The 14,068-nt window shown below is 39.4% G+C and overlaps 1 protein-coding gene across 4 annotated transcripts in view; it reads left to right on the forward strand.

The window, feature by feature from the left end:
- Positions 1-14,068, forward strand: part of Pik3ca (phosphatidylinositol-4,5-bisphosphate 3-kinase catalytic subunit alpha) — a 76,998-nt gene that overhangs the window by 52,689 nt on the left and 10,241 nt on the right. For all 4 annotated transcript variants that reach the window (XM_013347470.2, XM_026782085.1, XM_005343762.2 and 1 more), the window contains 11 exons: positions 630-735; positions 1,347-1,499; positions 1,584-1,718; positions 5,988-6,112; positions 7,513-7,594; positions 7,997-8,161; positions 8,365-8,468; positions 9,733-9,904; positions 11,827-11,933; positions 12,351-12,472; positions 13,896-13,974. In XM_013347470.2, coding sequence (XP_013202924.1) covers positions 630-735; positions 1,347-1,499; positions 1,584-1,718; positions 5,988-6,112; positions 7,513-7,594; positions 7,997-8,161; positions 8,365-8,468; positions 9,733-9,904; positions 11,827-11,933; positions 12,351-12,472; positions 13,896-13,974 — 1,350 coding nt within the window. The remainder of the gene's footprint in view (positions 1-629; positions 736-1,346; positions 1,500-1,583; positions 1,719-5,987; positions 6,113-7,512; positions 7,595-7,996; positions 8,162-8,364; positions 8,469-9,732; positions 9,905-11,826; positions 11,934-12,350; positions 12,473-13,895; positions 13,975-14,068) is intronic.

Consider the following 14,068-nt stretch of genomic DNA (forward strand, 5'->3'; position numbering starts at 1 on the left):
CTCGTGCCCAGGGCCAGTCTATTGATTTTTCTCCCTTAAAGGGAACAAGTATTCTGGCTTCTGCAAGTGTATTTCCCTTTTGGGTTATTTGCAGTTGGAGGCTATTATGAAAAGTTCAGTTAGCAGTCTATAGATCATTACTGTGTTTTGTTCATAGTGAAGTTGGGTATGTATTTGTTCATTTTACAAGGCTTTCCAGTTTAGTTATAACAAATGTTATATTTAGTGCTAATGCATGAGGTTTCCTGTTAGTGTGTTCTTTGCCACCTGCCCTTTATATTTTCCATCTGTGAAGTTTGAATTTTTTGCATACTCTTTATGGCCAGTAGTACTGACCCAGACATCACCCCTCAACACAATCCAGGTTTTTGAAACAGGGTCTCACTATGTAACTCTGACTGACCTGGAACTTGCTATATAGGTCAGGCTGTCTTTGAACTCACAAAACCTGCCTTTGCTTCCTGAGTGTTGGGATAAAGGTGTGAACCACCACACCCAACTCTTTGGCCATTTTAATACAGTTCTGTCCTGTGACTTTGTTTGATTGTCATTTCCCTTGTCTTAGTGTTGATGTATTGTGGAGCCATGTGCATTCTGGGAATAGCTTTGTTTTTATCAATTCTCTATAGGTGGAGCGAATGGCTGAATTATGACATATACATTCCTGATCTTCCTCGTGCTGCTCGCCTCTGCCTTTCCATTTGCTCTGTTAAAGGCCGAAAGGGTGCTAAGGAGGTAAAGTATCTCGGGTGATATTATCTCTAGATGTGGCTACCTTCAGAATCCCTTGACAGCTCTGATTCATGCTTCCTTACAAAACGGGCAGATTTCCTCTTTTGTTTCTTGGTTCGGACTCATCCTGCCATGTATGTAACCCAGGGTTCTCTTGAGCACCAAATGGTCTTTCTCATCCTCTCAAATGCAGATGGCAGGCGTGTGCCACCATGCTGACTTTTTTTTTTAAGTAAAGTATTAATTGATTAAAGTTTTGTAAGATATTAGTGAGTGTATCTTTTAAGAATACAGTAGGAGAGCTTGAGAAATAAATGGCTGGTGAATAAGTAGGTCCTGAGTTTATGTGTAATTCTTTAAGCATGCTGGGTTCTGCAAGAGTTACTACACACCTCACTCCTGCACTGGAGTCCACTTAAAAGAGAGAAAACACTGGGATTTCCAGTGGGAAAAGCACAGAAAACCCTGATATTGGAAAGCCATTGTGGCTTTGGTAGACTTTGTATTCTTTTAACTATAGATACAGCTGTTGAATTCTCCTCCAAGGGAAGAAGTGTATTTGGAAATGTGTGATTTATTCACAGAATCGTGAATATTTTCTTTGTTTCATTAAGGAGCACTGTCCATTGGCCTGGGGAAATATAAACTTGTTTGATTACACAGACACCCTAGTATCCGGGAAAATGGCTTTGAATCTCTGGCCTGTACCACATGGGTTAGAAGATCTGCTGAACCCTATTGGTGTTACTGGGTCAAATCCAAATAAAGTAAGCTTTTTATTATCAGAAATCAGTTTTCTTTATGACAGCTAAGCATAACATGTATGCAGTAACCTTTGTTCTTTCTTATAGGAAACTCCTTGCTTAGAGCTGGAGTTTGATTGGTTCAGCAGTGTGGTGAAGTTTCCCGACATGTCTGTGATCGAAGAGCATGCCAACTGGTCTGTGTCCCGAGAAGCTGGGTTCAGTTACTCTCATACAGGACTGGTAAGACACACACCTGCATTTCTTTGTCTCTGCCATAGTGTCTAGAGATGAGCACCTGCTTTGTGTCCATGAGAGTTGTGTAGCTTGATCATCCTGGTGTGGATGCTACTGAGCTCTGTTGTAGATGGACTTTTCTTTGGGTCACGAGCTCACAAAAAAAAAAAAAAAAAAAAAAAAAAACGACAGAGACTTAACTAATTATGAAAGCTTGGCCGATAGTTTAGGTTTTTGTTTTTTTTTTTTAACTAGCTCTTATAACATAAATTAATCCATTTCTATTACTTTACATGCTGCCACATGGCTAATGGCTTGTTACCTCATCTCCTACATATCAGACTTCCTCCTCATCTACCTAGCAACACTACCTTCTTCCCTGGCCAGCTATTGGCTATTTATCTTTCTATGAAACCTGTCACAGTGACGTATCTTCATACAGTGTAAAGGAATACAACACTCTGTAGCAATGCCACAGAAGAGATCTTTCTGTAGCCTCCTGTCCTCCTGTACCTGTTTCTTCGTACTTTATTTGAAGCCCTATTGAATGCTGTCGTGTATAAAACACTCGTATAGATGCTGTAATGAAGTTTTGGACTAAAGATGTCCAAGATCATACAGCATGTATGGTGGAGAGGGATTGGGGAACAATAGTATAAGAATAACTGAGGTGGGTAGAGCTAGTGTATGTTAGGCCCAGGAAAGGCCTCTTTGAGTAGTGGCTGGGAGTTGAAACTGAAGTATAAACATGAGTTCTACTTGGAGGCAGCAAAGCAACTCTTCATCACAAAGTGTTAGTCCAGATCTCTAGAAATACAGTGTGGAAAACAGTATAACTGTTTACCTTGTTATCTATTGCTAACCGTAGGCTGAACACCAGAGCACTTCAGATCAAAGACCACTTACTCGTTGTGCTTGTTTCCTGATGACAAAGGGTGGGTGCTTCCAGGAGGGTGTCCTTTCCACACGATGTGAGACCAGCTGACTAATAGTGGACTGAGGTTGGCAAGGGTGCCCGGCCAGGCACAATGATTGTGGTGCCTAAGAACTTCGGAGGACATCTTGCCACACAGTTGAAACTGATTGTTTTCCTGTGTACACAATATAAAAACAAAGCAAAAATAAAGAAAAAAAACATCTCTTTTTTGAGTAAGGTAACACTTGGTGAGGGCTGAGGTTTTTTGACTTGTAGTGTGTTTTATTTATTTTTATAGAATATATGGAAGTCTTTGCCATTTAGATATGTAGGGAATGTTTCTAAGTGTAAGATAATTATGGAACTTTAGTTTTCCTAGATATTAAGGCATTTTTCTATTTCATTCCTTCCAGTCATCCTCAGAGAAGACTAAACTAATACAGAGATGTAGAGGAGGGTCTAATAGCCTGGAGAGGGCCGCAGGGAAGTCCAGTCATTAGTCCATCACCCTCCTTTCCTCCCTGAATTGCCCAGTGTCTGTGACATCTTCTAAGAAGAAGATAGAGATTTAAATGAGTCTGCAAATACCAGCTTTGTAAAAATTTTTTCCTTGTGGTGTTTAGACATTGACTGGACAGAAATTCTCACTCTCCCTAGTTGGTATAGAAGTTATAGAGGAGGCTGTTTCATCATTACTGGGGAAATCATGGGGTTTGGGCAGCACCGTTTCTCAGCCTCAGCCCTGCTCTGAAGGCCACGTGAATCTATTTTGTAGATTATGCTGCGTGTCACTGGGTGCTGAGCCATATCTGTGGTTTCTGAACCACTAGACATAAACTGATGATCAAAAAATTTCTTCAGATACAACCAAAGGTCCACAGGAGGTGGGAAATTACTCCACTTTAGAACCACAGCTTCAGACTCTGGTGTTGGTGATATTTGTCTTGTAAACACAATGTCAAACAGTGTACATCCTCAGTAAAGATGAAATGAGTGGAAGTATTTCCGGTGATAGACTAAGTCTACTTCTGTCTAGTCAACTGAGTGCTAATCAAGGAATGATTCTGTTTCTATATTTTCTGTCAAAGACTTTGCCACACTTTCATAGTATTTCTTCCATGTTCCGTGATATGTAACACTTTTTAATTATTGTAGCATCCACTGAGAGAAACAAGAAAGCTAGGCTAAGGAGATGACTCGGCATTGAGAGCACTTGTTCTTGCAGAGGACTCATATTTCTAGCACTCATACATATCATGGCTCACAACCATCTAGTTCCAGGGATCCAGTACCTTCATCTGACCTTTGCAGGCACCAGGCATGTACAAGGTACACAGCTATATATGCAGACAAAAAAGATTCAGATGCATAAAACAATTTTTTAAAATATCTGAAACAGAAAATCAAAGAAGGGAAGACCTATTTTGGCTCATGTTTAGGGGTCTTTGTCCCTCATAATGAGGAAGGCACACAGAGCAAGCAGCTCTGTGATAGTGTTCCAGGGGGTAGCTGATGGGAAAGGAAAGGGGAGGCCTGAGCACAGGCATCCGTCTCTCCCTTTATTCTGCCCAGATCTCCCATCTGTTGGCTGATGCTCACATCAGGGTAGTCCTTCCTTCCTCTTTCTCATCCGTCTGGAGCTTCTCAAAGCCACTGTGTTCTTGACTAACCTAAGCTTTGCCAGTCCAGTCATGCTGACTATCCAAACTAATCATTGCAATGTTGGGCTCAACAGTGACTTGATATATATAGAGGCCTGTGAAAGGAAAAAGGTGATGCAGAATTCATTCCATGATCATGTGATTTAGAAATATAAATGTAAAATGGAATGTTTTTTAAATTGTTGAGCGAGAAAAATAACCATCTTGATGTCTTCAACAAAAGTATGAACCCTCAGTGTCAAGTGTTGTTTTGACAGTGTTATTTACAGTGTGACAAAGATATTTCAAAATGAAGCACATAAGAGAAAATTTAAGTTTATTACGCTTGGATTCTTGTTAAAAATATATAGTAAAATGGGTTTTTCTGATTTTTCTGTAAATTATTTTATATTAACATATAAACATTTTAAAAGCGATGGCATCCATTGGATGCTGATAATAATGATGATAGTAAGACAGCAGGTTTCTCATCTGGACCGTGTAGTAGCCTCCTACTTCCCTTCTGCTTTAGAACAGCTGCAGAAACTATTACAAAATGTAGAATAAGCTATGGCATTCATCCCCTAGGTAGTATCACTAAAAACATTCAACCTGAGCTACCCGTTTCACGTGTTGACCCCTCCTCTGCTGTGGTCCTCCCCTTAGCCGTGGGCATTTCTCACTGGCTTCTTCACCTTTAAAAAAAACTCTCCTACTAGATTGGACACTCTCTGAGTAGGATCTACTTTCTGAGCCTAACAGGAAGAGCAAAGCAGGGCACAGCAACACGGAACTGATGCTCACTGAAGCGTTATGTCCTTCCTCATCCTGTTATGTAGCTTCAGAATGCATCAGTATATAAAGACCAACTAACACGGAGGACTCTTTTTGTTTATACTGTTCCAAAGGCTAGAGTATGGTATCTGTTTGTATAATAATCATCCGTGGTATCTGATCAGATGATCTATTACATCCCATTTTTTAATTGTGGGAAGTAAGTGTGCATGCCTCAGCTTACCTGTGGAGGTCAGAGAGAGCTTGATGGAGTTGGTGAATCCCAGGGATCAAACCCAGGCTGTCAGCAAGCGTCTTTATCCAATCAATGTGCCATCTTACAGACCCTCTTGTTTTGTTTGTTTTATTTTTACATGGTGACATTTGGGATTATTTGGGGTGTTATTCAAAGACTCAGAAGCAAATAATCTGTATTTGAAGATAATAAATCTATTACATGTGATTATATAATGTTTGTTACTTTCTGCTTAGTTCTTTAATGTTGAATGCTTTAATGAGTTAATTCATCTTTTTTATCTTTCTTAATTTGTTTTTTAAACTTAAAAGCTTGCCAACAGTTACAAGGATGATTTAGCAAGGAATATGAAAGAGTTAGCATTTTTATTTTATTATTCTGCTGCTTCTGGCTCTGTTCTGCCAGATGAATTATCAAGCTGTAGTTAGTGGGGTAGTAGGGGGCCCCCATCAGGGAGAGGACAAGCTGCCCCCTTCCCTTCGTCCCGGTCTCACCTGACTGCATGATGGCCATAATAACCATGTGACTGCATTGCTTCACAAATACTGTTTTAAATTGGTTCTGTAGGAAGAATAAATTATTTTCTGTTAATAAGCTATGTGAGCTTTATTAAAAGTTTTTTTGCTTTTCAAAACATATCACTCATGAGTCTTAAAGAAACCTGTGTAAAGTTATACTTTACTTTACAGAGTAACCGACTCGCCAGAGACAATGAACTAAGAGAAAATGACAAAGAACAGCTTCGAGCACTTTGCACCCGGGACCCACTGTCTGAAATCACTGAACAAGAGAAAGATTTCCTATGGAGCCACAGGCAAGTGTTTGGGATGATGGTCTCAAGGAAGGAAGCCAAGGGAGTGACCAGCATGGTCCCTCACTGTAGTCCAAGCTGGACTTGAGTTCACTGCAAAGTCCAGCTGCCTCTGTTCCTAAAAACCCTCTACTTCAGCCCACTTCCTGAGAGCTGGGATTACAGGTGTGACCCATCTATCACTTCTGGTTTGTTCTTGCCATATTCATACATATATACATATACATACATTTTAACTATACACAGTAGAGTAAATAAAATGTATTTTAATTGTTACTTTTCTTATTTATGTTGACTTTTTCAAAAGTATGGATACAGACATTTCTTTCTAGAGACACATGCTGTGTTGATACTTAAACATTTAAGAGTTGTTTTGTTTTTTCTTTCTTTTTGTTGTTATTGGGGCAGGATTACAGCCCAAGGTGGCTTTGAACTGTAGGTGAGGATGGCTTTTGAACTTCTGATCCTTCTGCCTCTACCTCCCAAGTTAGGATTGCAGGTATGTCAACACACCTGGTTTACAAGGTCCTGGGAATTGGGGTGAAGCCCAAGGTCTCGTGCATGTTAGGTAACCCCATCCTCAAGCTTTTTAAATTCCTTATTAATAAATTGGTGATGGAGATTTAGCCTATTGCCTTCTACAAACTAAGCACATACTCTACCACTCAGTTGTAGCCTCAGACTGACAGATTGTTGTCTTAGATTTTTTTTAAAGTAATGTTCAAGCAGGAACACAAACGCACGCATGCATGCACACTTCAGACAAGCTACTTATGGCTTCATTGATTTAGATGCTGTATTTGGCAAGTTCCTTTCCCCTTCTCCTTGAGGAAGAAAATACTGCCTTATCCTCACTTGTAAATCGTGTTGCTGCTTGGAACACTAGTATATTTTTTCTTTATTACATTTTATTTATCATTGTGGGGTGGAGGTCACATGTGTCACAGTATGCATGTGAAGGCCAGGGGTCAGTCTGCAGAAGTCCACTCCCCATATCACTGTGTGGACACATCGGCTATCTCACTAGCTCCCATACTGATGGATCTAATAGAGGGAGTTGTAGTTCAGATCTGCAGGGAGTCTGTGAAGCACACGCCTTGTCCAGTAAGCTCATGGGGGTCACAGAGGTCAACAATTTGAGTGCCCAAAGAGCAGAGTAACATATACGTGATTGTTCTTAACTGTCAGCCAACATTTATCCTCCATTTAAATTCTTGGTCTTTATCATTTTAACTGTAACTGCATAGACATGTAACTGTATGTACAACCATAGTCTTCAACACAAGTTGGCTTTTCAGATAGGCTAATAGTAATAGTAAGCTTAGAACTTCTTATAGATGTATGATGGGGGAATTAGATGTTAGAACTTCCTATAACACGTTCTCTATTGTCTTCCCTAACAGACACTACTGTGTAACTATTCCTGAAATCTTACCCAAGTTGCTTTTGTCTGTCAAGTGGAATTCCAGAGATGAAGTAGCCCAGGTGAGACCCTTTAGGTGCTCTCACAGAACCTGTGTGTTCCCTAAATCATGAATTCTCAGAAAATCTGCATCAGCTTAGATATAAATTGTTATGATGTCATAATTAAGAAACACCAGTCATAATCATATATAAAACTATTTATTTTTAAGGTGTGTGTGTGTGTGTGTGTGTGTGTGTGTGTGTGTGTGTGTGGTTTTTCGAGGCAGAGTTTCTCTGTGTAACAAACAGCCTTGGCTATTTTGGAACTCTGTATAGACCAGGCTGGCCTCAAACTCAGAAATCCTCTTGCCTCTGCCTCCCAAAGGAATGTGCCACCACGTTTGACTTTAGGCTAATTTTAAAGTCAAATGTTAAAGCTGCTTTAGGTTTTACATATGATGTGCCGTCTTTCTCTGCCCACAGATGTACTGCTTAGTCAAAGACTGGCCTCCAATCAAGCCTGAGCAGGCCATGGAACTTCTGGACTGTAATTATCCGGATCCCATGGTTCGGAGTTTTGCCGTTCGGTGCTTGGAAAAATACTTAACAGATGACAAACTTTCTCAGTACCTCATTCAGCTTGTGCAGGTAAGACACTGGAAACTGAAAATACTTTACGCCACATCTGTATAGCTTATCAAAGCAGTAGTATTAGTTTTATGCTTTTTTTAAAAAAAATATTTATTACTAATGGTAGGAGCTACTTTGTTTATAGCATTTTTTTAAAATGCTATATCAGAAATGGGCCTGATTCATCTGGATTTTTGTTTTTGTTTTTTCTAATTTCTCAGGTCTTAAAATATGAACAATATTTGGATAACCTGCTTGTGAGATTTTTACTCAAGAAAGCGTTGACAAATCAAAGGATTGGCCATTTTTTCTTTTGGCATTTAAAGTAAGTCAGATTTTTTTTTCTACCAAATTTTTTAGATATGTATAACTCACCTCCCAAATAAGTGTATGAATCTTGCTGCCTTGTCTGTCTGGAAAGCTGTTTCAAGCCTGTTATTTTCTTTGGAATTAAATGAGCAACAGAAGTCATAGCTGAATTCTGTACTGTTATTGCAAATATTTTCAAAGGTTTTGCTTCCACTTTGAGCCAAGTAAAATTTGCCAGATGCAAATTCATGTTGTGATATTTCACTGTATGCATAGATGAAGTTGTCTCAAAATGAGGATCTTACCTTGGAATTCAGAACAGTAATGGCAGAGTCCAACATTTCTTGTTAGAAAATAAGGTTTAAAAATGAAAGTGGATTTTACAAGTGATCCCAGGACTTTAGGAAGCTGAGGCAGGGGGATCACAATTACTAGGCCAATTCTTGCTCCAGAGAGGGAGAGGGAGGTTGGGGTCAGGGGTGAAAGACTACTTTATGCAGTGTGATAAAAGTACTCAGAGTTGCCATAACCACCTAGATTTCAGGAAATTTAGAAACAGGTTTGTGTCTAGTGTGGCTTTTTTTGTTCGTTTGTTCGTTTTGTTTTTTTAATTAAAGTTGATATCTAGAGAAGCTGTGTTTAAAATGAGCATAGAGACAGGAATGTATGAACATGCTTCCAGGAATCTCAGAACTCAGAGAGTTTTTACCTGCCTCAGTTTACTTTATTCTACTTTCCTGTTTTCTTCCTTTGTATCGTACATTGAAAATAGTAGCCAAAATAAACCTAGATCAGTAAAATACATAGTTGCTCATTAAATTATATGGGGCCAAGAACTACTTGGTTATTTTCTTCTAAGTTGGTAGGTGTTTTAATCATTGTATTGTTGATTAAAACATTTATTGGGCTAGAAAATGGGTTTTCGTATCTTCTGAGAACATGTATGTGCTCATTTAAGACTATGTAGGTTGATACGCGAATTAGAATCAAATCCAAGCGCACTTCCTGTCTGCATGTATTCAGTTTTCCTAGCACAGACACTTTACTTGTAGGGCTGAAGCAATGTCTCAGACGTTGACGAGAGCACAGGAGACCCAGCCCCTACATGACAACACAACAGTCTATAACTATAGCTCCAGGAGATCCAGCATCCGCTTCTGGCCTCCATAAGTACTGAATACTAGACAGATGTATGTGCAGGCAAACACCCATATACATAAAATGAGTAAAAATTAGCAAAACTGTATATATACATAAATAAATCTTGCTTATTCCTTTAGATCTGAAATGCACAATAAGACTGTTAGTCAGAGGTTTGGGCTGCTGCTGGAGTCCTACTGCCGTGCCTGTGGGATGTATCTGAAGCACCTGAACAGACAAGTCGAGGCCATGGAGAAGCTCATCAACCTGACTGACATCCTCAAGCAGGAGAAGAAGGATGAGACACAGAAGGTGTGTGAATGACTTTCCCGTTGACTTTGGACTCTTGAAGTGGGCCTGAGTCACTTAAAAGCCCAGTATACACATAGATTGTGGTCCTTACAATTTGGACTCAAATTCCACTGTCTGTCAACTTTGTGATTACATATATTATGTGTAGGGTCCTAAGACTCATTTTCCTCAACTGCCAAATAGAAATAATACTTTGAATACAGTGGTTGTGAGAAGGAAGTTAATCACATGACCTGAGCAGAGTTCCTGTCTCCTCTCTTGAACATAAGGGTGTCCACTGTGTACTCTGCCTATGGAGCTGTAGTAATTAAATGGTCTTTTCTTACCTCCTTTGTAATTTTGATAATGACCCTGAAAACAAGTAGTGAATTTAACTGGACTCAGTAGACATCTGCTGTACTCAAGGTTCCTAGGACCTTTCCCGTCCCTCTTCATTCATCACTGCCAGCTGAAAAGCAAACATTGCCTCCCCTCCAGTGAAACAGGAAAATCATCCACCAGTGAGTCCCAAAGGCAAAGAACAGAAAAATGGGTTTTTTTAAAGTTGAGCAATTAATCTAAAAAAAAGCTACTGTATTAATTTAGATTCCTTAAAATATGTGATTGAATTGACTCTTAAAGTTGTGTAGTATATAGATTCAAATATAGATTAGTAGTAAGGACAGAGGAAAGGCCAGGATTTAGCTTTTGGTGGTATATGAATATGTGAATGATAGATGAGACAGATGAATGCACAAGTTCAGTCCTCAGCAACATACAAACCAAACTTGGTGTAGTGAGTGTGGTGCATGTAAAGAAATAAGTAAATAGATGTAAAAAGAAAGAGAAATTAAAAAGAATTGTTCAGTTTCTGACATGGTGATTGTGGACAGCGGGACTGCTTTGAGAAAAATGATTATCTTGCAGTAGTTTGAAAAGCTTTACAGCATGTAGTTAAGTGCTAGCGTCTTCATATCACACACTGACTTTGTACAGCGGTTTCATTAGGAAATTGGAGTTGATCACTCAGTGACTTGTCAGCTTAGATGACATTATTGTGAGGAGCTGAAGTTCCACTCTGGAAATACAAACAGTTCCTGTGGGTAGCTGTGTGCTTATACTAGAGTATGAGGGCCCTGCGCTAATATTAGAGCAGACGGAGATCTCTTTCTTTTATGCCTAGTCAGTAGTAATGAGATTTTCTAGCCATTCACTTAATATAGAGAAATAGCTTCATTACTTAAATTCCAATGGGAAAATTATGACTTCCTAGCCTGTAGCTTTGGTTCTATCACATTTTATATTTTCAATAAATGAAAATTTCCTTAAAAACGTATCAGGACTGCTTGGTAATTCGGAGTTGATGGCTAGGCTAGGTCTTCATAATGGGAACTGCATGTAGTGTGAGAGCCTGCACATCAATTGGGTTCCAGATCCTTTAATCCTCCTAACAAGTGTGAATGCTTCAAGTTTTCCAAGAAGCCTTAAAAGTAAGAATATTAAATTCAGATCTAAAGTAGCCTGGTCTTTTTGTTTATCTTCTCAAATAAGGATCAGCAGACTTCCTCATTGAAAGTCAAGAAAATACTTGACTTCAGATCACATAATCTGGCCTTACCTACTGAACTCAGCTGTAAAAGCAGCCAGTGTACAAGTGGCAGGACAGTGTGTGTAATGCACCTTGATTTACAAAAGCCACAGCTGGTCTGTAGGTAGTACTTGAATAAATACCTTGCTTAGAGCTGTGGAAGCTGGCAGAGCTTGTCTCCCAGAACCATGCTCCCGCCCTGATGCCTCCCTGACAATACTGCCCCAGTCATGGATGCCACCAGAGTTAGCCCGACCTAGGGATGGAGTCACTGCATTCTCAGTGTGTGAAGGAAGCAGCAGCTGCTTTTCCCACATGAAATCCACTTCTCACACGGATTGTGCTTTTTTATCAGGTACAGATGAAGTTTTTGGTTGAACAGATGAGACAGCCAGATTTCATGGATGCTCTGCAGGGTTTTCTGTCTCCTCTGAACCCTGCTCATCAACTAGGGAACCTCAGGTAAGGTTTTTATATCCTTTATTGTCATGTTTAAACAAGTACTTTTCCAAATAAGTCTTAACAAAATCCATTCCTCCAGTTCTTGTAAAACAGCTATAGTAAAATAATAGTAAAATAGGCTCAACTAGACCTATATTTAGAATCAGTTTCTGTTACTTCGATAATAGTTTAAATCTTTCTGTGGTTAGATGTTGTGATATCATACACAGAAGTGGGAATGGTCTATATAAAACCAATGATGTGTTCTTAGATTGGTTGAAAATTTTTGTAAACATTTTTAAGATTATTTTCCTTTGGAAAAGTTTTAATTTTTGTAACACTTCAAAAAGCTATATTGTATATGTCTTTAAAATAAACCCAAAGGACCAAAAGTATTAAAAACTAAGGTGCCTGGTAAAGTCTTCAACTGTCTTACAGGCTTGAAGAGTGTCGAATTATGTCGTCTGCAAAAAGGCCACTATGGTTGAATTGGGAGAACCCAGACATCATGTCAGAGCTACTGTTTCAGAACAATGAGATCATCTTTAAAAATGGCGACGGTGAGAGAATGAGCTCATACTGAGTGCATGTCGCTGTCTTTACACACGGGGTAGTTATGAACCACGGGAACCTTTGAGAGCCATTTAAGGATTGCTGTATAAAGTGTAGAATATTAAAATGCCTCAGGTTTTGCAGTATGCATGTGGAGGACTTTGGGATATTGTGCTCTAATGACTTTGAACCCAGGACCTGAAGAGAGTGGGTATATGCAGATACTTCTCAGCTCCCCTCATCTGACTTGAAGGTAGACTCTTGCCACAAAGAACTCACTTGTCGTATATCTTAGCAACCAGGGAAATAACTAAAGATTGACTCCTGTAACTCTAAGTCTAGTAATCCTTCCTAACCCCACAGTGAGTAGGAAAGCAAAAAATGACATATGTCTGCCCTCATTCATTCCTGGGGTGGGCTACGGATTAAAATAGCAGAAGCCAGACTAACAGGAAAAAGAAAGTGTATCTGTATGCTTAAAAAAATCACACAGAATGAGACCCCAAAGAAGTGGCTGAAGCTGGGTCCATCCTCCTGAACTGTACTGAGGCTGACCTGGAGGAAAGCTGGTGTTATCGGAGGGTGAAAGGGCAGAACTAAGATGAGTACAGGTGGTCCTGATACTCTGATGAAACAGTCTTTCCATCAAAGTTGTTTGACACACAGCTATAATAGCAGCACTTGAGAGGTGAAGGCCAGATGTTCAAGGTCTACAGCTAAATATCCAATTAAGGCTAGCCTGGGCTACATGAGACTGTGTTTCAAGAAAAGAAAAAAGAAAAAAGTTATCTCAAAAAAGTTCTTATGGGAATGGGTGCCAATCTGTCAGGACCTAATCTTAACCTCCAGCTGACTTTCAACCTTCATAATTGAGGTGGAAGTTGATCTTCAGAATTAGGAGCCCTGGAGTCAGTGTCTGCCTTGGCTTACTTCATGTGTGCATGGGCAGCTTGCATAGCATCCATTCCTTAATTATTCTGTGTGCTGGACTCTGGAACCATGGCAGAGCCTGCCTCTTTGTAGTTTAAAGTATGACTGGGCAAAGAATATTCAACAGATAATGACAAAAATGAAAGAACCACCAGACAAAGAATGTATTTAGTCATCTGAGAGACTGTTTTAAAGAAAGCCCTGATTTATGTTGAGAAGGGGCTGCGGGGATGGGGGAGACTCACCAGCAGTGAGTGCTCTTGACCACAGCATTTCATCATGGGCCACACTCACACTGGATTCTACATGAGGTAAATATTGTAAATATAGTTGGAACTTTTTAAATACCTTGTCATTACCCAGATGATTATGCAAAGTTTAGAAGTAGATTAAAAACTTAAAACATTGCTGTCTTGTGAATTATTTTAAAGATTAAATATAGCTCTTTTTGACAAAAGTGTTGATATGGTATTAAGTGTGCTATACATTTTTGAATTTCAGATTTGCGGCAAGATATGTTAACACTTCAGATCATCCGAATTATGGAGAACATTTGGCAAAACCAAGGCCTTGACCTTCGGTAGGTAATCAGAGCATGGAATGAAAATTATCTTAGGAGAATGAACTAAAAGTCTTAATGAAAGTATCCTTTTTTTTTTTTTTTTTTTTTTTTT

This window comes from Microtus ochrogaster, chromosome 1 (assembly GCF_000317375.1).
Source record: "Microtus ochrogaster isolate Prairie Vole_2 chromosome 1, MicOch1.0, whole genome shotgun sequence".
Taxonomy (NCBI): Eukaryota; Metazoa; Chordata; class Mammalia; order Rodentia; family Cricetidae; genus Microtus; species Microtus ochrogaster.